General features: G+C 44.3%; 1 protein-coding gene across 6 annotated transcripts in view; it reads right to left on the bottom strand.

Annotated features, from left to right (window-relative positions):
- LOC126868417 (uncharacterized) overlaps window positions 1-25,239 on the bottom strand; it is a 304,466-nt gene that overhangs the window by 232,312 nt on the left and 46,915 nt on the right. For all 6 annotated transcript variants that reach the window (XM_050623833.1, XM_050623847.1, XM_050623840.1 and 3 more), the window contains exon 3: window positions 4,714-4,911. In XM_050623833.1, the coding sequence (XP_050479790.1) occupies window positions 4,714-4,911 (198 nt within the window). The remainder of the gene's footprint in view (window positions 1-4,713; window positions 4,912-25,239) is intronic.

Here is a 25,239-nt window from a genome sequence, read left to right as displayed (position 1 = left end):
CCCGAGTCGAAACCCACAGCCTTCAATCATTGTCAATCAGTTCGGACGAGGCACCGTTACGGTGTCTTCGATGCACTCGTCCCGTGCTATCTGGCTACACCTACCTACTGCTATTCTTCGCCGACATTCCAGCCTTTACCTTACAGTCCCGTTTTCCACCAGCTTCGTCAATCTGTGCACACCCTTCGACTACGTGGACGCAGGTCCATCTTGGTCCTGGCTACCTAGCACAACCTCTCGATCAAATTGACTAGACTGGACGTCCTGAATTTAAGAAGCGAACGTTGGATCTACTCTTTGTTTGGAGATGATTGGATCTGAGAGGTCTCGTCGAACATTAAGCTAACGAAAACGCTCGATCAACTTCTAAAGAATGAAAAAGTGCGCCCCAAAAGACGTAAAGACACTCAAAATCTGTCGTTGTGGCAAGATCAAGAACCGTATCGACTGCTCTATCGACATGTCATCGAGGTTAGCGCGAGACAGTTATCGCGTTAAAACTGGCAAGCTGGTTAGCAAGACATTCTGCTCGAGAGAATGGAACTGGAATCGTATTTCATCGCTAACTCGAGACGCGATTTCACATGCAATGAGAACGTAACCGAAGAAACAATACCGAAAGTGAACAGAAAGAGAAACGAGAACGAGTGGATGATTGAAACGGACCGACCCACCACTGACCCCCGTCGTTTCTTTCGCGATCGTAGTCTCCCAAGTACGCCAATAAATAAGTATTATTACGACAACGATACAATGATAACAATGATAACAATGATAATAATGATAATAATGATAATAATGATAACAATGATAACAACGATAACAATGATAACAATAATGATAAGAATGATAAGAATGATGAGAATGATAACAATGATAATGATGATGATGATGATAATAATAATAATAATAATAATAATAATAATAATAATAATAATAACTCTCAACTATGAAGATTTACTTATGCGAAATAAATGTCGCGGGGTTCTCTCGGCCCCGTACACCTGTGCGACCGTTCGCCAGTCCGCGTTTATCTGCAGGGCTCGACCCACCCACGCGAATTCCTGCCCTTCGAATATCGAGCCAAGCACTATGCACGTTTCTAGCTCTCTCTCTTTCTCCCTCTCTCTCTCTCTCTCTCTGTCTCTCTCTGCTGCTGCTGCTGCAGCGTCGTCACAGCTTCACTGGTGATTCCTCGGTGAAACGTTCTTCCAGCAGAAACAACCGTTACGATAGCTCCAAAATTGGACGTGGGATTTCGAAGTGAAGCATGTGAATTGTTTTTTGTCTCAAATGAATTGCAGAAATATTAAGTTATGGAAATATTTCGAGGTCGTCGTATAAATTCTCGAATTTTACTACCTGAATACGTGATTAGGGTTCAACTTCTTAAAAAAAAAAAGACTACCTCTCTAAGCTTATTTATTGCAAACAGACGATATAAATAATGGCAAATTCCAACGTAGATGTTAAAAGATGTTTGTAACATCCATATCTTCCTGTTCATTTTGATTGACGAAGTTGGACAACACGATTTCAAGAAGTATCTCTACTACTACATCCTTCATCCAATCGTCAATTAAGTTTACCCAAGGTATCGAAGGAAGTGCCACGAGTAGCAACCAACAACCTATAAATCGATTTTTCTCCGCTCCAATTTCCCAAAACGAAAATCTCTGGGCCAGTTAAGAGCCTGAAAAGCCGCGAAATGATATTTACGAGCGTGTTCTCCGGTTGAACGTGAAGGGCGAGTCCAGAGCCGTTCTTAGTCCGGGCGTCCCTTTTCCGTATACGGTTCGAAATGGTCGTTACTTGGCAAGAAATTATTGCTATTACGGACGAAGCACACGCGCGTAACCTTGTTATCGGCTTGGTTGATACGGCGATTACGGATGCGTCGCGTGGTGGCGAGGCACCGTGTACCTACGTACACCAGCTCGTACACGGAAAATCACTAGTCACACTCGCGTAAGAGAGAAAAAGAGAAAGAAGCAGCGTCTAGGCTAGTTTAATTGGATACAAGCTCGAGTGTAACGAGCTCTATCGAATTACTTGTCCGGTAGGTAATTCACTCGGCGCAACATTCGACAACCTTTCGCTCCGCGAAGCCGGTCGTCGTTTAACGACGGATAATTCCTGTTTCGTCCCTTATACATCGTGCAGGATGTTTATTGATCGAAAAGACGCTGGCAAATTGCGCTGATGTACCGCCTCTCGGACGCTTTCGTCGCTCGCGAGCTACCTATTCCAGTTTTTCCAAGGGACTGCTCCATGTTGCATCGAACTTTCTACCAGGATAATTCTTCTAGGGTGAGTAATTACATCGTACGACAGTGGGGGGGGGGGGGATTTATTAAGTTCCTGCGGGTAGTTGTTAAGGTAAGTCAAGTTAGAGAACAGTCATACTCGTTCTAGCAAATTCATTCTTTACGGTCTGAGACTACATTCGAGATGTCAATGTAGTTGGTTTTTATACGTTAAATTCGAACGTCTACGGTCGTTCAGTTAATTAGCAAAATTCTACGATTCTTGAACCCTGATTGTTCCTCGATCGAAGAGCTTTAAAAGGCAATCTACTAATCGCAACGAAGACAACGACGCGACCGAAATGGCTAGCTAGAAGACAAGTCCCGAATCGTGACGGAAGAGTCGACTGGTCTGCGGACAAATTTCCAGATCGACAGTACCGGATGTGATTGCGCGCGGACAAAGGCCACAGCTCGCCTATATTAGGTAGAACGCGTCGGTTAGCTTCTCTGCCTACCTACTTTCAGAAATTCTGCGCTAACGAGCGAGCAGAGCTCCGCTCGCGTCGCTCCGCTTTCCACCGTGGACATCGCTGCCCCATATCTGCCAAATTGTCGTGAGCCAGCGCGTCGTTTTCTTTATTGGTCTTCTCCTTAGAATTTATCGAGCACCGCTCGCCGTGCCTTCCATTGTGTAGAAATTTCCCTCGTACTCGCTTCACGTCGTAATAAGAGTTAGTTTTCGGAAATTCCTCGTTGAGGCTTCAGGGTAGAACGATGGACTCGTAGCTGTAATCTTATCAGGTTCTTACTATTGGGTCGAGATATTCTCTTCGATAATTGACAGTTCGTTTCAAACACAGTCAACCTATCTTTACTCGCGACAAGCTTGGTCTGCGAACAGAGTCGACGTTACTTTCTTCCAACTTCTCTAAATTTATTTGAAGCTTGATTCCGCAATCATTCCGAACACGAACACTGTCTCGTTCGACTCTTAATAAACTATAACGTTGAAACGTTAAAGTACATTTTTCGATAAAACACAACAGCTTCGATTTTGATGACACCGCGAGACTGTGCGGAAACCTCGGATCTCCGATTACAAACTCGTATATCACTAACATTCTATATCATCATACCTTTAAACACAACTCAACTCCACCATCAGAAATTCATTTCTCCGATCAAACACAATTCAGGTCGGCCGAATCAATCAGTCAACGTTCTCAGCGCCAATTACCGACCTTCCAAACGTTATTCATCAAACCCATCTTCCCCTCGAACTATCTCGAATCAGAGCGTTCCTCCGCCGAGTAGGAGCGGTTTGGTGTCACGAGATTAGGTTATTTCGCCACGTGCTCGACCGTTACCCCAAGCCGAGAACTGTCCCTATTTCACTGCGAGTTTTAATTAACGTTTACGAACCGTACAGCGGGAGATTTCGAGATCGGTGGTTAGGCGGAGGCTTTTACGAACGCCCTCTCGAGACACTTTGTGCGACTGGCGTGGCTCTCCGCGTAAATAAATTAACCTCGGTGAAGGCACGTGCTTCGACGCGCTGACAACCCTCGTAGCTCGAGATTCGAGACAGGCCGGTTACCCGCAACTACAAGTGTTATTAGCGGCGATCGACCGGCAAGGGTTGCCTTTCTTCTCGACGACCACTCCTCGCTCGACAATTCTTGCCGATTTAATTGAATTTCTAAGCGTTAACGCTGAACTGTCTCTTGGAATGTCTCGCGTACCTAGTCTTGAGTACCTTTGCGAAGACGTTACTCGGTTAATCTGCCGTTATATCACATTCACGCCAGCCGCGTTGTGACATTGGAGACAAACTTCGGAAAGTTAAGTAACTAGCTACGTACCAGTTCAAAGGAAAAGTCGCGGTTTTTCTGAAAAGTTTAATTTTAAATTTAATTTTGGTAGATTCTAAGTCATTTTCGATCCTATCGTTTTCCGTTTAATTTCTGGCCTCAATTTTTTGTTGAAATTATAAATATTAAAAGTGTAAAATGTTAAGCATTTTTTTCTTTGTTCAAACGGTACCGAGATTACGATAAGAAAAAATTCGTAGATCGTAGGCTGAGGCAAAGGACATCGATCGGAAACTCTGCTATCTTCGCGTGTTCTCCAGCTATCAAAGAAACAACCGCCGAACAAAAAGATGAATTTCTCGATGCGCGCTTTCATCGCCGATTAAATCGGTCACCGGTTATATAAATAGAAGGCCGTGTCATCCGGACGATAAGTCGGATTTCGCAATTGGTCGCGAAGTGGATCCGGTCGCGACCATACTTGGACATAGCCATCTATGAGACTGATTACTTTAATCGCTTCGAGGAACAATCCGTCCGTTGAGCCGCATTCCCGCCGCTCTTTCACCTTTCCTGCCTCGCGGACGATCCAGTTTCACGGACGAACCTCGTACATTCGCGAGCGACTACGCGAAAAGAGGAAATAAACTCACCGTTTCGGAGGCGACAGACTTCACTTCCGCCAGAAGGGACGCGGCTGGTGACAGATAAGTCCTGAGGAAGTTCTCCAAGTTGCCGTGATAAGCGCACACCAGGATGTCCCGGGCCTGTCTTATCAGCAGATTGATAACGCCATCGCCGTAAATCGGTCCGAGCAAGTTCCGGACCAGCGATGCGACATCTCCGCGACCCTGCAACAAAGCGGTCCTTTCACGAGCCTGTTTCCCGGAGAAACGTTACATATTACCGTGAAGTGACGTGACTTGTTCGTATCTGGACAGGAATGAATTTCAAGGGTTGGGACGTGATAGAATGACGACAGGTGGTGGAACGTGATGTAATGCGATGTGACGAGCAAGTCATTCGGAATTCAAATCGATCCATCGTGTACTTTATTAATTTTAGTGTCACAGCTACACGCGTGATCAGAATTTAAGTTCAGAAATTTGGCACGGAGAACAAGTTCGGTAGCGAATAACTGTTCCTTGTTCGCGGGATTCTTTCGGATGGAGACCTAATCCAGGAACACGAAATTAATTTTAGAAAACAATTGATAATTGAATATACAATCCCCATTATCGCTAATGAACGGTATAATGGCTGGTAAAGGTCGAGATAGTTGCATTGTTAATATTCAGCACTTATCACGGACGCAGCAGCACAATGCGCGCGTTCTTATCTCCTTATTGTAGCCCCGTGATAAATGGACGAATACCAGATCATTATTATTATACCTGGTAGTAAGCTGGGGCAAACCAGATTAATTCCAACAGATAGTCGATAATTAACTACATTGTTGCCACTACATGTACGTCGATATACAATGAAACAGTGTCTGATTAAATCTCCTATGAAATCGGCCCAGTTATTCCTGCATAATATCATAACGATATCATAATATAATAATAGCGCAAAATAGGGTAAGGATATTACTACTGGCCATTACCTTACTATATTCGTAATGTAGAGATTTCACGTAATATATGGCGGCGTACATTCCTGAGTTGCATAACACCTTCGGGTTTCCGCGTTCCCAGAAGCTTTTAACGCGCTAAGCCATGGTTCCGGAAACGGGAAGCGGTCGAAGAAGCCGAGGGGACAAGCGAACTAACGGTTCCAAGTTCTCTCCATATTGTTATGGAATCATGGCCTACGCCAGGAGAATCTGTTATCGACACCGATCTCCCCCAACGGTGAGAACAAACAAGGAGGAATAAATTGAATTTTATGGCAGCACCCGTCCGCCACTTCCAATGAACTCTTGGAACTTGCTTTTGGGGAGGTATGTGCGTCAATTCGAGGAGCATCGCTGGACTCCGTTTCTTCCGCCTGTCTTTTGTGCTTTCGAGAGATGTACGCAAAGTGTATTGAAACGAGGGTGCTAATTTATCGAGGAACTTTTCGCTTTAATTCAAGCTGACTATGTACTTTTGATTATAGTCGCTCAGATAAGTGGTAAAATTTTACAGTCTCAAGAGTTGAGTTCTAGCACATTACGAACTAAACATTTTACGTACTAAACGAACCTAATTGTCAGCTACTCTTTCGTGTCGAATATTACACGTTAAATAAATCACTGTCAACCCTTCTTACCTCGTCGTTTATTTTAAGCACAAAATCTTGATCAAATTTCTTGACTGATATCTCCACGAAACACAGGATATTTCGTCAACAGCCTCTGACGATAAAATACAAATACACGAGATCTCTTCGTTCACCTATAACGTGTCAACGATTCAAACTCCATGAGAAACTAAAAGAAAAAAAGTCCATCTTCGTGAAAACCAACGAAAGAGAACGATTCTCCTTAGTATTTACACAAATCACCGGCAGACGTAAACGCGTTTATCCAAGATCCCTTCCTCCAATCCGCGTGGTCCTTCGCCTTCATCGATGCGAATCGAGGCGATCCAGTTCGTCTTTTTCGAGGAACGCAAAGTTGGTCGGCCTCTCGAGACCGTAAACCAGATACTTTCCAGCAAAATCGGTTGGTTGTTCGCAGAACGACGACGCAGCGGGGATCGGGACCCTGTGCTATCCGCTTACGAATCGCTCGGCCGGCGGGCGTCGGATGGCGAAGCGGACAAGTGGCATGCGTCGCCCCAACGGCGATGTGGCTGCATTATATCGGCGTGCATCGTTACACCGGACTGCATAAACATCGCAGTTTAGCGGCCACTCGAGAAACCGGGGAACACCGCGATGTAACCATTATACGCGTACTCGATCGCCCACGTGTGTCCGCCCTCATCCGCCTGGTCTCCGTGCTCGATGAGCGAAAATGCTACGAGACTTGCGCGAGGTACGTGTGGAATGCGTCCGGTTGAGAGTTTAATAGGATACTTTTTGTTTGTCATTATATTTCAGCTTGAGATTTTCAGAAAATTTAGTAGACGTCACAATTTTACAAGGTAGCATATCACAAATTTGCAAGTGGATAGAGTTGAACTTACAACTATTAAGGAAACGTTACTTATCTTCATTGCTGTTACTCCCTTTGCATTTTTTGTGCCTTTTTTCGTTCCTAGAATTTCTTTTCACACGCTCCTGCGCTTATCGTCTCAACCTTGCTTTTCTAAAGAAATAGCGTTACATCAAAAAATTGCAGATAAGGTAGTCGAGTATAAATACGGCATCGGATTTTACAAGCTCGAATAAAGTAATAGCGATATATTCTCGTCGATTTCACAAACAAAACCATAAACTAGATAGAACAAATACATTCCTTTCTCTGAAAACGGCGATCTAACAAGATCAAACAGTTTAAGAAAAGAATCTAAATCGCCCTCGACAATCGCTATTCGCTCGCTTGGATCGCCGCTCGATTGACAGCCACTTCAATTTGTAATGTCCCGATTACATGGTTCGAGCAACTGTTGCCGATCTCATAAACGAGTAGTATAAATCAGCTATTGTCTTGTTGGATCGATAATGCCGAGTATCGACAATTTTCGTGGTGGAACGGGAGTCCGACCCTCAGGATACGACGATATTCGAATAATAGGGCCATTTCAGGATTCGTCAATACCAATATTTGGTCAGTCGAAATTTATGGGAAAAGGGTAAGTCGACGGTGCATAAAAGACTCGTTAGGGGAGGATGGTCTCGTCCCTATGGGGATTCCGGAGAATGGAAAGGGACGTGGAAACCGAGGGTTCGCATAAATTAACCGGGGCTACAGCGCTAGCTGTTTTAACAGACCACCTTATGGAGGCATATTGTTTATTAATGCGTTTGCTCGCACGAACAGTCCGCTCTTGATTCACCGTAAGGTATCTACACTTCCCTGTGATAATGTGATTTATGAAATGCTGGATTAAACACGCTTCGATGTTTAGAAGCACGTGGTGGGTTTTGAAGGCAGATGTATTATTAATAAAGCGATTTAAATATTCTAATGAGAGTTAGGTGGGAAGTTCGTTGAGAATTTACATACGAGTTTCGAAGATATTATATTTAATGATCTTATTGATAGACTGCAGCTATACTTACTAATAACACGATAAGATTGACAAATCTAGTACAAACGTTCAACAAGGATCGCTATCATAAACAGCTTGAACAAATGAAAATATTTTTCCCGGAAATTCTAAAATTTCTCCCATTTAAAAACTTCCTCATCCCCTAATTTCAACCAAACCTAAATTGTAGATACACAATACTTCCAAACGAGAGCTCGCTACCAAAACAATGCCGAATTAATCAACCTTCCAGCAAACATTCGATAAAGCCCGACAATTTAACCTGGCATAACGAAATCAAAGATACTTCAAACGAATTTCAGTGGCCGTTTCCCTTGCCAACTCGCCCCACCAAACATCAATCGGATCAACTACTACAAGAGCCTTCGATCGAATTCACTCAAATCCCCGCAGCGAATGCATTCATTAAGCTTCGTTGCAACGAAAAGAAAAAGAGAGAGAGAGGGAGAGTCATCGGAGGGTGAGAAGGGTAGAAAAAAGTATAACGCAAGAGAGAAAAATAGAGAAAGAGAGAGAGAGAGAGAGAGAGTCGAAATTGTCGGCGGTACAAAGCGGAGTGCCGGCATAGAAAGAACGCGAGGAGAATTGGGACGTCAGCATGCCAGCAACCCTGCCTTTTTCATGCGCCCGTCTCGCTGACAGCAAAGCTGGAACGATCGCGGAATTGAAATTGACCGAGAACGCCACGGGGTGGGCCTTGATTAGCCCCTTTGTTTAACCGGTCGCTTTGTTTAATCGCGTCCCGTTATAAGCGCCGCGAGTTCCTTTCACGCCCACCAATTTGCATTTCGTACGTACTCGCGAATTTCATGTTGCAGCACGATCTGAGTTTTTCTGTATGATTGGGATTTTGTCGGAGATGGAGTCTCCCTCACTTGTGAGAAAGTGGAAGGAAAAGGGTGAACGTTACGCGAGAGGGTAAACTTGCTCGAAAACTTTAGTCGACTCGGGTCTAACGTTTATAAATACCGTTGCTCCAGGGTATTTGCATATTTGCTTATTTTGAACAAGTTAAGTTACTGACAAAGTTTGTATTGTAAGACGACAAAATTGACGTTTGCTCGTGCGATAGGAAGGCTGTGACTTTAATTCAATGATATTCGTAAGTTTCTCAGCGAATAATTCAAATTGACGGAAGCTAATACCTGTCATCCTCGATCACTATACGGTTTATCATGAACGTACGCGATTCGAGTAACACCCACATACTGTTGCTACAAGCCAAAGGTGTTTCAAGAGAACAATTAATATCTACGCCTGGATCACGTTTTTCCATCGGCACCAATCGTTATTAATTCGTCGAACTGTCCGAGACAGCGTTCTGCTCGTGTAAACCAGTTTGTATCGAGCGACCACGTCAACCGGTGAACATTTGATTAGTACGTTCGAGCCGAACAGATATTCGAGGTGTACAGATTTCGCAATGATCTAATGTAATCCTGGGAGATTTGTCTTCACCGTGACACCGATCGCGGCTCGAAAACTCCGGTCATGGGAATCTATGGTGATCATAATGGAAACAATGAAACGTAACCGAGAGGAAGAAGAAGGAAAGAGAAAAAGAGAGAAGGAGACAGGCTGCAAGGCAGAGAGCATAGAACACTTTTCTCGCGCGGGAATAATACAGATCGTGAAAACATTTGTTACACGATCTCCCTAACCAATCAGCCAGACGTCCAGTCCATTCTCCGCGATGCGTGTCTGCGGCATAGAATATAATTTAATACATTTATATAACTGACGGGTTATCACTCTCGCTGGCGTGTCTGACACTTCTTACGTGGCCGGTATTCGCGAGGGCTTGTGGCGAATTCGCACCAGTCTCTGCCTGCGATTCTCTCGCGGTCGATTCCCTTCGAGTCTGCGTGAAAATTCCTATTCTACTTCTCCGTAAGTACTTCGTTTCGTTCGCCTCACTGACTCGTCCTTTCAATGCTTCTACAAGATTTCATGGTCGATTTGCAAAGATCCTCTAGCTGTCTCAACAGCAGAGAAATCAACATTTTGAAACCAGAAAAGCTGCTTCTTCGTTGCAGTTTTATGGAGAACGCTTTCCTACGTCTATGTATATCTCTCTATTTGCTTCTATCTAATTTATCAAGATCTTACAGCCGATAAATTTATATTATTATTAAAACTAAGTTTCCAATCTCCGTTTGAAATCTACACCTCGTCGTGCGAACGAGGATCAAATCAAATTATCCTAAGTACAAACTTCACGACCGTGCTTCAAACGCTATCATACTTTCCCATGAATAACAACAGTGTACCGCTAGGCCGAGACCCTGAACCGGACGATAGACACCGGGCAACGACAATCGAACCGAACAGATAACCATCGTGTTAGAGAAGAAAACGCAAATCGATCGGCCGTTCTCGAAGATCGTGTTTGAACAAAGTTCGTTAAAGGTATCGACGTTGCCAGCGTTGTGAGAAGTGGCAGGGACACTTTTGCAGCTCGATCCACTTACTTTCGCCGATATTTTCTCGTTCTCGTCTCGTTAAGAACTCTCCTAAGCGGCCAGCCGACTCTTTCACGATCGACCGACGCGACGGTGACGCGGCGTCGCTTCGTAATTATCGAAAAGTCGAAACACACGGAGAGAAAGAGTGGAGAGGCCGGTGTCGTTAATTAAATCGCCGCGACGACCGAGAAAAGCCATCGGAAGCGGAGCCGCGAACCAGCTTCGAATGGTTGCACAATACACCAGAAGCGCTCGCGATATCCATCAATGCTGCGTTGTTTAGGATCAGGATAATGCAACGGACCACCGAGTCCGCGAGCCAAAGGAGAGAGTTTCTCGAGCGAGACGGAACGAACACAGAAGGAAAGGGGAAGAGGGACACGCGCGGGATGGAAACGCGCATTAATCAATCTCCGCACGTGGAAACCCGCGCTGGCCTGATGAAGTGCCTCTCGCTCGCTAGTCCGATAAGCTTCGTGAATTGTCGTTTTCTAACGCTGTGGCACGCACGTGAGATTCGTTAGACACGCGTTTCTTTTTCTTTCCGTTTTCGGCAGTAGGGAGGTAGGTGTCGTTATTTGATCGTTTGATGTAATCGTGATTCAGAACCGTACGCTACAAACTTAAAGCTTCGACAAAATTACAAAGACGTAATTAATCGAAACATTAGAAAATAACAACTCTGAAAAAAATCATAAATTTTACCCTTAGCGGTAGACGCAGGGTATCAGAAGAACAGAGAACAGAGTTTAGAAGTGTGAAAAATTCATCGCAAAGATTAGTGCTAATCGAACGAAGTTCATCAACCTTTCCCGGATAGGACAACAGAGGCCGCAACAACTTTATATGTCAGTGTGATATTTGTATCTAAAATTGATCCCTTATCTCGGTTCCACGGCGAACACGGTCTTCCGTCGACGGAACAATGGCAGCCGCTTTCGAGAACGCAACAGGCCGACGCGCGGCGTGTTCGATCCCCGACGAGCAGACCGGAGCGCAATCGCAATAGCAACGACGACGACGACGACTCAATCCAACCAGCTCGGTGCATTCCAAGGATTTGTTTCTACTCAGATTACAACAGCAGATATCGACGACAACCGACCGATATTTCATGTTAGAAACGGCCACCAATGCCCGTCGTTAACTCACCGGTTTCCACGCTGCGGGGGTTGAGTGCAGAGGAAGTTACCTTCTTTCTGTTTCTGAAATTTTTATGATCTTTTATACGAGGGTGAAAAAAGATTATTGGAAGGAAAAACTACTAGGAAGATAAATAATCTACCTCCACTTTGCGGGGGAAATATCTGTTGGAAAGGGAGAATGAAAGTTTCTATGAAAACTCGTATAATTTTATTAGAGTGGTGGATAACATAGCGTATGGGAAATATGTGACTTTCACTTCAAATTGTCACGTATTATTTATAGTAATATTCTTTAAAATGTCGTTGTCAACGTTATTTTATAGCTTCCCTGTCGATTCATTTTCTACTGAAAAATCGATATGTCCCAACATTTGCATAACTTTCTCCAAATGTTACATTTACGTTTATTCGAATAACTTCCACGAATATTTTCACCTATTAAATACAAAAAAGTAGTTTACTACGATCCCGATAACAGAATTCGAGAACGAAATTCATTAAAAATTTCGTTGGTCAATTACGAATTTTTAACGTTTCTGTTAACAATCTTGCAAATATTCCATACAGATTCTTTCATGTCATCGACGATGATTGACAGCGAGATGAAACATAACAAACGGTATTAACCCATGGAAACGATATTTCGCATGCGTCGGTCTAACGTATAAGGCGGTTCACTACGAGAAATCAAAATTAATGAAAACGACGTGAAACGTTTCAAGCAACCCTGAATCAGAAAAACTGTCGGAATACCGTGCAGCACTTCCTATTGCGACACCCCCGGTCAGCTGCCACGTCAATCTCCACCCTGTACCGATTTGATTGCGGTCGCGCAATTAATTCGCTGTCCCGCAAAAACGCTCGAAGCAACATTGTAGCAGAACGCAAGTCGAGGCCCACGGATCACCGATCCAGCAAAAATTTCTCCAGCCTTTATTACGTGCTCGGCGCACGTGACTCGTGCGATTGCGTTACTCGAGCAACGATGCAATGCAGCCACGCCAAACAGAAAGAGAAAGAGACAATCTCTCTGTGTAGACACGCTCGCGATATCGCTGACACCTCTCGACAACTACTCGAGAGAGAACGAGTCAGGGGTCGATTCGACGTTGACAAGAGAATTATGCCGGAATAAAGCGTTTTAAAGTCTAATTGAGTTTCTATGCGTGTAAACACGAAGAAAAAATGGTATAAGTTGTAACGAGGAATATGTAGAGTCACGCGGCAGTTGGAACGCAGATGCTGGATTATCGGTGGTGGATATCAAGAATCCGACTTTCGCGCGCCAACAGAACGGAGGAAAGAATTGACTGTGCAGGTCGCGGCGACGGGTCACGGCTGCGGCACCCTGTATATAGGACGATGACGTCATCGTGGCTTACCTACCGGAGCAGAGTGTGTAAAATGCATCCGGTGGGTGTGTCGCTCCCATACCCTTTATGACTCCACGCTGGCGCTACGAGCGACCAGCCCGCTCCTTACAAACGCCGCGCGGCTTTAACCGTCGCAAAGTCGCGCCGCGTCGCGTAAACGACCCGCCGCGAAAGGGAAGGTAATCGTAGCCGACCGCCACCGCGATTCGCCATCTCGTTTTCACCGACGTTCCCAGAAGGAAATATCGTAGTATTTCGAATTTCAAGCTCAGGACTTGCAATTTTTTATGATCTTTTGGCCAGCTCTATCGTATGGCTCTGGACCAAGCGTTACACACGGAATTTCCTAAAAAAGTTTTTCCAATGTGTTCGACCGTTCGCGGAGAGACGCGATCGCGAGGAAGCGCGCCAACGGGAGTCGTAAATTCCCGTTACGATTAGATAATCGACGCCACGAAATGATCGGTCCCCTATTTCGTTTAGGATAATAGAGGTGGTTGAATTGATTATAACACTGAAGTAACAGGTTACAATATACACTTTATTCCAACAACTTTATAGACATAGACAGTTACGCTTGGTACGTATATATAGGTTAAATAGAAGACTGATCTAAGGGTGGAAAACCAGTCAAGAGATGTTGACTGATCTAAAGATGGAAAACCAGTGAAGTTCGGTGACGATGCTGTGACGGAGGAGAGCTATCGATGGGTGTTCTAGCACATCGGATTCGTTGATGACAATTTTGGCCAGGAAAGTGAGGGCAACAGTCGTTGCTTCTAATTGAATAAGAAAAAGGTTGGTGGGCAAGGAAGGGTTCTAGCCGTCTCCGAGAGAAAGTTGCTAGCGGGAGACACCGTAGGTGAGAAAAACCATATTTCTTGTACCTTCCCGGAGTGGACACTAAATACCAAGGAACACTTGAAGTAAAAAGATACATATTTGATCTAAAGGACCTTAACTATGAAACTGCCAAGATTTATGGTGGGTCCTTAAGATTGCTGAGGGTACGCAATAAGGATGTGTAGACATGTGGGCCTGGTTTGTGTAGAGAATCACCGGACGTAACACAATGCGTCACGAAAATTCACTTTACGGAAGTTCAAAGAACTCGTACAATTTATTTGGAAACGAACTTGTGCTATCGTAAGCGAGATTTACAAGATCGTTTCTTATATGACGTAGCAAGAAATTCTGAAATGTAACATCGCCAGTATATGCCAAGGTATGTGCTACAGCCTGTGAAACGTTTTTGTAGCAATCGAACAGATCGAAAAGCTCGCTACACGAGCCACGAAACAAATAAGGGAAAGTCTAATAACGCGGAGCAGGGGAACGAGTAATAATGGAAACGCGACAGATCGTACAAGACACCTATTTACCAGTCGATATCGTTTAACTCTCTCCTCCAAATCTAAAAATCAAGCTGAACGTTGGTCCCAGTTGGTTGACAAGCGCGCGTAAACGCATAGAAAACGCGACTCAACTGAAAAATTCATTCGGTAATTACTGTAATTCGCGTTTCACGTTATCAACGACATTGCCAATTATGCTCTTAATGTCGCTCGCGAGTTCTGCGGAAATATCGTGCGCGCTGTAATAAATCAATCGCCATCTACGTTGCTTGCAAATTGGTACTATGAAGTTACTACGTATAAAGCGCTTTGAAATTACTTCACTTTTATTATCGATCCTGAACAGAGAAGTTTCAGATCTTTCAATTTGTAATTCTCTGTTCGACGAAACTTGAGTTCCGAGTGTCTGGTGAGTAAAGATCATTTCTACATTCAAACTCAAACTTAAACTCAAACTCAAACTGAAATTCAAATCTAGACCGAATTCAAATTCATGTTTGAATCTTTAAATTCGCACAATTCGAACTTTTAATTAACTGTCGAACCTCATTAGGAAACGTCAAGTAGAATTCGAAAACGAAATTTTGACACAACCTCCGGCTCGCTCCCGTGGATCCGCGCGATTAAATTCTCGTTGCGTGCACGGTTGAAACTAATTGCGGCTGGCACGAGGGCCACCCGCAAAGAAGTCGCGGAAGCGCTTTAACTCCAACAAACGTTCTACACGCGAGCATTTCCTCCCGTCGCTTTTGCTCGTTGTAACCTGTAATATTTGCTCCAATTTTCTTGCGTTACATCGTCCCGCAAATCGCACCCGTTTACTGTAAACTTCGAAGCGGCGAACAGTGTTGCGCAACGGAAATCTCCGAGTCGAATTGCCACAGTGTCGTTAACTCGAAGGAAAATTACCGTACGTACGATTATGTAAGACGGACGCTTTGGCGCGGTCGAAAATCGTAAGCGAGAAAGGACGCGGCGAGATGGCTTTTAACGATAATGGAGGTTGAGGTGACGGGTCTATAAAGGGGAGAACGATGTCGTTATTTGATTCGTCGATTGTCCGATCCATCGCGGATAATATCTCGAAAATGATGAATCGATTTCTAGGATCGTTGAGGGTACTGTAATAACTTTCAGTCCCGTCGCTATTAACGCGGAATATTTGCTCTATATAATTTTAACAAAATTAACGACGAAAATACTACACATTTTATTTTCTTGTTTTATTTAACATACCACTTGAAACAGAAATCTTCCAGTTGAAAATATTTAATCCGTGTTAGAAGAATTGAAAAACATCGATATAACAGTATTTTTAAAGAATAGTCCATATCTGTAACTCCTTCCGAATTTCTATAAAAATTCTAACCGTCAAAAGTAAATTCCAAAAATATAACTATAAGATGAAAAAAAAGAGTTAAAAGTATACAAGGTTTGCTAAGAACTTAGAAAATTAAAACATATCACAGTCGCTGAACACATTAAACAACGCGCGATCCTCTCATTCGCAAAGACGAACATCGTCATTTACTTTCTCACCAAATCAACACACCCACGCTATCGATCCAATTTATCGATCCTCCGCTAGAAGATCGCTGGCAACAACGGCGATCCCTGGCCGTTACATTCTCTTCAAAAACGTTTCCATGTATCCACGAAGTTATCGGTGGATCGGACGACAGGAACCGCTCGAGGCCGGGAAACACGCACCCCGTAAATCAGCTTGGAGACTCACTCGCATTTGCGCGTTGTGCAACATCCGCGGCGGTAACAAAGTTCCTGGGTGATGAACGAGTACAGCTAGTTCAAGGGAGTCGAATTTCCTCAACCTCCGCGTGATTTTCCATGTTCCAAGCGAGATGTATATAATCTCGTACAGCCTGCTTATCCGTGTTCGTGAAAAAATCAGCCTCGATCCTCTTCCAGCGAGTTCGTAGTAACGTAGAAGCAAGTGATCCTTACCCAGTGAAAGAAGAACGTTAGACTATGTTTACATCGTAATGTGTTGCAACATATGTTGAATATATCCGAATGTCTGCACCGTATAGAAGATAAGACACCTGCTGACTAATTGTATCATGTTCTGATGAATGAGACATCCGTAGACGAAACTACATATACATCCGTGTCCATAGTATCCATAGTATATTTAATTATCCTGACAAATTCGTCAGAACACGGATCCACCGTAACCGTGACCCAAGATAGTAGACTTCTAAGCTGATTTCGTTTTATAATAATTCTATGGGCTCTATAGAGCATATAGCGACCCAACAATTTTAGCGAATGGGATACAACTCGAATCACGAGTCTTTATTTTTATTCAGTAAAATTTCAATAGTTCCGATTAATCACGCTGATTACACCGTTCCTTATTTTTCTCCGCTCATCGTGTATATCTGTAACGGAGCTTATATCAGGATTAGGTGTACAAAATCGAAGAAGGAGAAAGAAAGCAACGAGGCAGGCGAAGGATCCGAGGAGATAGACTTTCACCTCGCGCTTGGCACGACGATCACGAGGGATCCGAGCGTGCTGCATAAAAGAAAGGACAGACGCCGCCTGGAGATCACCGAGCCGCCTTGAATCGCGCGGCAAATGAAATCCCCGTTGCTCTCGGACCGCGGAAACTGTCCCTTCCGGCGACTCGTAGGTGGAAACTCGGATCTCGATGCTCGCGTACCGATCGACCACAGAAGCAACCGCCTCTCTCAAGCGCTTCGAGCTTCGTTCTCCCTTCGTTTCCTCGTCCCTCCGTTTTAACTCCCTTTCGTTCTCTTTCTCTTTATCCGTTCTTTCGAGCCATTCTCCGCCTTTATTAACCCTGCGAGCTGAACGTGTTCACCTCCCGACTACGATGATACCGCAAATATTTGCCCATCGACTTTACGCCATTCCTGCACGGCCGAGAAACAGGTCGCTGCCCTTTATAAACATTTAACGCCATCACCGGGAATTTCTTGCTGGGTTAAGTTATATTGGAACGGACTGAACGGTGTTACGCAGTGGTACGCGCTTATGAGGGGAAATTTACGAGATCAGAATCGTTGGTAGAGTCGGAGTAAAGGTAGAACATCGATTTTTATATGAGAATTTATCGAAATTATGAAGATACTTTTGAAATTTCCTCAAATTTCATAAAGTTGTAGAATTTAGATAGAAGATACGTTTTATAAACGTGGAATTTCGATAACGTGAAATGTTTGGAAAAAAGAAATTGAGGAAAATGGAGCAATTTGTTAGAAATTTCAATCCCTTAACGATAGCGTAGACGAAACGCAATTTCGCGAGCATCCAACCAGCCTCGTCATTTCATCTCCTGTTATCCGATCAGAAATGATAGGAAGAATCCGAATGAGAAGTGGCCGTTTTACGTAACGCTGTGTCGGTTTCGTTATTCGAATCGGCTTGGATTAACCAGCCTCGACCGCAAAACCCTATCAACCGTTGGGCCTCAACCGTTGAATTAAAGCCAGCGACGTAATATCCGCGGACAGTTATGACAATAGCCCGTGATTCGTGTTAGAGTTAGAGTTAGAATTGAGGAACGTGATCGAGCGATGAGCGCTCAGACATCGCTCGATTACGTACAAGAGATAGTATTAATTACCCCTTAATTGCATCGCGACGATTCCAGGGATTGTAATTTAAAGGAAATCGCGGTATCGTACCGCAACGAGGATTCTACGTTCGTTAAAACGAAGCGAAGAGTAATTACGTTAATTTCAATCGAATCATGGATTACCGGTGATTGCTATACCGTTTGGTACAGATGAAGTCACTTGCGTGGCTGTTTGATGAAACGGTGTATGTGGAAAATATTTGAAAGGAATTCTTCTTAATGGTACGATACTTCTTATTAAATGTAAAAACATTAACTCGATATATTTGTAGTTAAATTTATTACTTGAAGTCGCCACATCCTAATGGCGACAGACAAAATGGAAAAATGTCAAATGCCATAGAAAATTAGATTTTCATAGAAAAAAGAATGTAGCAGTATAAAATGGCAATTTCGCGGTTCACTGAACCGTACTGCCTTCGTAATTGGACCACCAACAGCTGTTTCCAACGTAGTCCAAATCCTTGGTCCGAACAGCAGGAAAAATTCTTTCTCTGGACTGCAGAACGCTTGAACAAGGACGCGGCATCTATCACCGGCGAATAATTAATCGAGGCCACCATTCAGGTAACGTTCATCTTTGCTAATAAGAAGACACGCGGGTTTATCGATGCATACGATGCAACTCGTCTGCATTATTAATCAACATCCACGAAGTCGAGGCGATTCGAGACGGAGAGACAAGCGGAATCGTGATAAATCGCGAGGCAGCTCGGAGTTCGAGGTCGTAGACGAGAATAGACAACGCCTTGATTCGAATTACGGTCAACTAGAAATTTTGAGAGATACTCGGAAAGGTCGAGGTTACGATAGACTATCTTTTACATCGCTCGAGTTGGCATACCGTTTAACACAGCGATAAGATAAGTGACTTTCCAAAAAAAAGAGGAAATAATCGTGTGACCATAGTTTTTTCTTCTTCTTATCTCGGCGTATACACGAAAAAACGATGCGAAAGTGCCACATTCTTCGTCAAATCGTTAGGTGTTACGACTAATTATTTTCACGTTTCATATTTCTCCGCAAACCGTATCGTTCGGCTGGAATCCATCTTGATAACACCGTGAGGATAACTGGAATAGTTCAGAACGAAGCGCGAGCTACCGGTGCTCGCGAGCCTCGCGTGGAACTATGCGCTATACCTCTGGCTAATTCTCTCGAGCAAACGCGCCGGGTAATTAAGCTACACGCTAATTAATCGAGAACGAACGCAACGAAACAGGGGTAGGGGAAGAACGATGTCTCGAGGCAGGAACGATCGCATCTTTATGTCTTACTTTAGGCTAAGTGGTCTCGACTAGTACGGTCGTTAGCGAGGCATTTGCATTTTTAAGCGACAGTAAATGCGCAATAATGTCGGATTCCTGGAATGAAATCCTTGGACGATCTAAAAACTAACGTGGGGACTTTGTTAACTTTAGTGCAGATGAAGAACTGCCATGTAAAACGGTGATTATTGTTCTTTGTCTTTTTATCACACGTTCGAAGCTTCAGTGGGGACATGCACATTTATGCAAATTATTCTTATTTTGCTAACGTTTTTAATTGCTTTTACTCGCATATGCTGACTTTTTTTTTTATTGCGTCAAAAGTCTCCTTATGATAATACAATACATTTACAAGATATAAATTTCATCCGCGATTTTGTACAGAAAAATATGAAAATCGCCCGCGGCTGGAGGGTTAATACAATCTACAATCATTCTCCAACACACTCATCTTCCCTTACCACTCTACATCATCCCCCGAGCTATCCCAAAAACCCACGTGCGCAATAACCCAGCCCCTCCCTCCATTTATCAATCCTAATTCCTACTCTCCACTATCTGCAACCTCGCCCATCGGCCGCAACAGGAAACGAGCCGCTAACGGAACCCTTAATAAATCCAAACATGTGTGCGGAATCCAATCCGTTCGCTGCAACTCTCCGCGGCTTTGATAGTAACATAGTTTAGCCACGGATCCAATAAGCAAGAAGGAGGAGGCCGATAGATTCGAGTGATAAAGACCGTAAAAGCTTGGTCAGGGGCGCATTGTGCGTGTCGCCGCGGCGGACAGCACAGTAAGCGCGTTCTGTCAGCGGCGTGCGAGCGGGCGCGCGCGCGTTTAGCAAGCGGAACGCGCGGTGCCTTTTGCAAACGGCAGCCGGCGGCGCACGCTCGCGTGGGTGGAAACGGGCTCGCTTTGCAACCGTTCCGTAACAGGCTAACTTCATGCAAATCAGAGGGGACACGATGGAAAGGACTTGTACCGCGCTATCGTCCCGTTTCTTCTAACCTCGCTGCCGCTCTCAAAGCTCCACCAGCGGTACAGAACGCCACCACGAGCTTTCCTTGTTCCTAGACGGTTCTTTCGAGTTCATTTGGTGAACCGTTGGTGAAACGAATCGAGAAGATAGATTAGGGAATCTTGTAGCGGAACTTTGTTCGATGATAACTAGAGTTATGCTATCTGACTCCTTGTACAGCGGCAAAAGTGGGAAATAACGGTAAATGGGGAGTTTCAATGAATTTCCAATTCGATTAATCGTTCCGAATTAGATTCTTCTTTATTAAAAAGAGAGATCTTTACCATACATCTTGGAAAGAAAGATCTCTCTCTGTCGAGAATTAGATCTTCTCAATTGCTATTTTACTGCCAAAACTGTCAAAACTGAAAATTTGTTGGCAAATATTTCATCATGGTTCCATTTATTTCTTTCTATAGCATAGAAAGAAGGACTAAGTTTGGAAAGTTGTGGGATTCTTGTGCAACTAATCGGAGTAAAGAAAGGTTGAGGCCGGCCATTGAAATTTTTATATGTAACATCTTAGGATAGAGAAAGTTGATTTTACAAATTAACAAGATGTTTGTAGCATGTTTGCGTTTAAAGGGTAACCAGTAGAACCTACAATTAGTAGAGTCAATAATCTACTTGTCTAATCTTCAAACTCACGCAAACTGTCACCACTTATTAGCTTACCCTATCGAACATAGAGTTACAATTTCTCAGATCCAATCAACCGATCTACTACCTTCCAGGACTGATCCTAACATCGTAAAATACTATCGGGGACGATCGTTAAATTTCAAATACCAATCGATCAATTAACCAACGTCAAACCTGCCAATAGGAACATCATATTCTAACTTTCTCCAAACAGATCTTCAACAACGTCGACCACCCATCAGAAGCCACCTGGAGATGTTTACGTTTCCCAATACAGTTTCCAAAATATACTTTCTCGACCATCGAACGAATCGACGATTCAACTGCTTCGCTACATCGTTGACCCCTTTTCGCCAGGACACTTGGGGTCGACGATGGAAACGTCATCGGGTCGACGATCCTCGGTTCACGACGCGAGGTTATCCGCTTCCAGGTTGCAGGAAGCATTAACGTCACGGGCGCCGATCAACCGACCTGTCCAAGGAACACGGCACACTTGCACCGCGCACCAACGCAAACACACGCTTCCGTGCGCAAACACCGAGAGCGGACAGCGGCTGCCGACTAACAGCAGTCAGCTTCTATGAACTTTCATTTTCATTTTTCCGTGAGATAGTGACACGTGGAAATTTTCGACAAGTTTTCTGATAAGAATCGTACGAGTAACGTATTTTATTTAGGCTACGAACGTTTCACGCTTGAAAATCTTTTTTTAAAGATTTGAGGAAGTGGAGGAGAAGTGGAAGTGGGGGAAGGGACGAAGATTCTATCGGAAGAAAAGAAAGATATTTAGTTCGATACCTTCATAGTCATTTTTCTATGAAAGAGACACACGTGGGAATTTTCGACGAATTTTTTGGGAAAGATTGGTACGAACGATATATACCGTATTTACATTATGAACTTTCACAAGTGGAAGAAGCTTTCAGCATTTTTGAAGATTCTACGACTGAGGGTGAGGTAAGATAAAGATGCCATGGAACGAAAAGGGAGATGGATGCTTCGTGTCACTGGTGAAGCGGTATTGGTTCGATGTAGTGTTCTCGACTACGTCCAAGTCAGCGCTAGACAAGACGGCAAATATTGATCCTCGGACGACTTCGCTTCTATGGTTCCTATATACTCTCCCTATCGACTTTTCGCCGTGGAAAAATTCTTTCGAAGAATAGAGTACTGGGAACCTTACGATTTTGTTTCCCGCATTGCGTATTCGTGTACTTAGTATTTACATAAAGTTTGTCGTAAGAATGCCATACCAAGAGTCTACTATCTTCTTGATTCTACAGTTGGACAGTGGTAAGCCTCGATGTTCTATACCAGATGATCGCAATAATATACAGTTACGTTCAGAATACATACGTCGTAATCGCCTTTCCACACACTCTGTACAATGTCTGTAGGTCATGAAAATAGACCAAGGTAAAAGCAAGTGGAACGTTAGTTTCTCTACGGGGCAAGTGGCTCGGACAAGGGTGACCTTTAATTGCGATATGCCAGGCACGATGATGAGCCGAAAGATGGCGAACTATCGGGATGGTTTCGCGCATGGAAACGGGTCTGTTCGCACCAGGGGGGTATCCTTTCGTCGTAGCAGGGTCTCGATTGAGCCGTCCAGATGGACGTCTCGACACACCGGGACGTCTGAACGGTCTTTAATGAAGAAAGACATCCAGTGTCGTGGTGGCTGACGGACTACAAGCGTTGCTAACACGCCGCTAATCCTTCCTTATCCTTTCCTTCCTCGTCCTTTGCCTCTATCCTTCCTTGGTACTTCTTCTCCACGTCCTTTCATCCCGTTGTGTCGCTTCTCTCCTCGCCAGACTTTCCATAGAACGGCGTTCAACCCGGGCTGACTCGGGTTCTCGGCTTTCTTTGCCAAAGAAACCGGTGAAGTGCGATCAACTGGTCGCCGGGTGCTTTCTACCGGTCACGCCGGCCACCAGCGTGAGAGAAAAAGAAGAGAGAAGAGAGTCATCGTCGTTGAGTAAAAAGCGCGAGTATCTTATTGCACGCGAGAGAGAAGAGGAGGATCATCCTTCGACGAAAACTGCTTTCGCCCGGGACGGATTCAATCAACTTTTTTAATCGGCCACCGGTCTTTATTAACAGGTTCGTTTAACCTTGCTCTTCCGGTCTCCTTTGAAGCCTCACAACAAGACCCACCGCTGGTCAAGTGGTTTTCTCGAGTGCAGTAAGATGGAAAAATCTGTATCTCTGCGATTCCCTCCTCTTCCAAACATTTCCAGGTCCTAACAGCACGTACGTTGCATGGAAGATTATCGACGGACTCAGCGTCAAAGGGCGAGACCGAAACCTTGAGTTGCTCGGCCATAATCGGAATTACTAAACGCGCGTGACCTGCTTGTAAAATGGTTTACGATCACGTGACGGTGGTCACTGAAAATTGAATGGCGAGAACATTTGAGTCAAGGCTAAGGTAACCTTCAGGAAACGTACAGGCTGGGCAGAAATCGCAAGAAACTAGGAACGTTCGAGTAAAATTTCTAAATTTAACTTCTTCGAGAACGAAGTCATAAAAAGACAAGGTTTCATAGCAAAGTTTGTGCTTATTCCTTCACATAGAACCACTCTATTCCAGATGTATTATTCTTCGATCTTACTGCTTCCTATGATTAATTTGCTAAAAGTCAGTACACGAACGCTTCCCAATTAATTAATTTTTACAAAGGATCATAACAGAACTAACAAACCCACGAAATTCGAGATTACCAAATTGCGGTATGCGATACTACATGACCCATCATCGTATATAAGCACAGCGTGCTACTTGGACATCGCGTTTCCTCTATCCTGAGGGCTTCAATCACAGCAACGGAACCGGGTCCATAAATTTGTCAGGCGGGTTAGCGGCATGGTTGGCGCACGATGATCGTGCAACTCGCGGGGACGACGACATGGAAAATGTCATCCTCGTGGCGGAAGAGGAGTCTCGACCGTGGGATGTGGGTCACAGGGTTCGTCGAGTGTGATCGTCTTGGAAAAAGCGAAGAAACGCGATGGATGCCACGTCGGTGATCGCCACACGACACCGTGTTCGCGTCACCGATGTAATGACCGCCCATTACTTAATATCCGTGACTGCACACGGGGTAGTCCGTGATTTTCAGACCTCGTGCACGAACGACGCGTCGTCGTTGACACGATATATCCGCTGGCAGTGTGTTTGCGACGGCAGTCGATCACATCTTGGCTCCCAGCCAGGCGTTCGTTCGAAACATCTTATCTCCTTTCGAGAAGAATCGAATCTTTGGCAAGTTCGATAACCAACGCTGCGTTATCTGTGACGCGTTCGTATCGCACGAAGACCACGGGGAACACGACAACTTTAACTTACTTTTTCTAAGGAAGCATTTTTAAAATAGCATGTTGTCAATTAACTATGTTACCAATAACATTCTTGCCCGAATAATTATACCTTCTAAAACAAATTGTCAACGATATATTCGGACCTAACAAATTCTTTCCATTTGTAGCTACATTGTATTAAAATATCCCTTGGTAGTTCTTAAAATATTTTCCTGTAATCTTCGTATTATACGCGCGTCGCTATTAGAAAGTGGCAAACAAAAATTCTTAATCTTTCCGATATTCGATAACCGATAGGACACTGGCAAATACGATCGAACCTTGGTGAACTGAAATAGTACGAGCTACGCGAAGAAGTTGCACAAGTATGGCAACTTTTCGCTTCGATCGCGTTCTCCACGAACATTTGCGTAGAGCGCGCGGGTACATTCGTGATCGATCGTCGTGATTCATCGGAGTTCTTTGGAACGAATATGGGTTACACGGAGCCGCATGGTCGTGCCATGGAAATAGAATCACGCAACGCTTGTCCTAAATCCGAAGCATGTCGTTCTTCACTGCGAAACACACGAAACCTACGGAGCCCGGTGGGTAAGGCAACGAGCGGCCTGGTCGACCATTAATCGACCGTATCCTTTAATCCCTCAGACGTGTACAGCCGTAACCGTTCGTGGCAGAAGAAACGCCGCCTCGAACCTTCCCTTTGTTCCAACTCTAGACTTCCGTACCGCGCCGAGAATACCACCGTGAATTTGTACTCGATTCGAGTTTCTGCGAGTTCCACGACTTTACCACGGTGCGAACGAGAATTCTCCTTCGAT

The sequence above is a fragment of the Bombus huntii genome, chromosome 1 (assembly GCF_024542735.1).
Source record: "Bombus huntii isolate Logan2020A chromosome 1, iyBomHunt1.1, whole genome shotgun sequence".
In the NCBI taxonomy this organism is placed as follows: domain Eukaryota; kingdom Metazoa; phylum Arthropoda; class Insecta; order Hymenoptera; family Apidae; genus Bombus; species Bombus huntii.
This window is presented reverse-complemented; position numbering and strand designations above follow the sequence as displayed.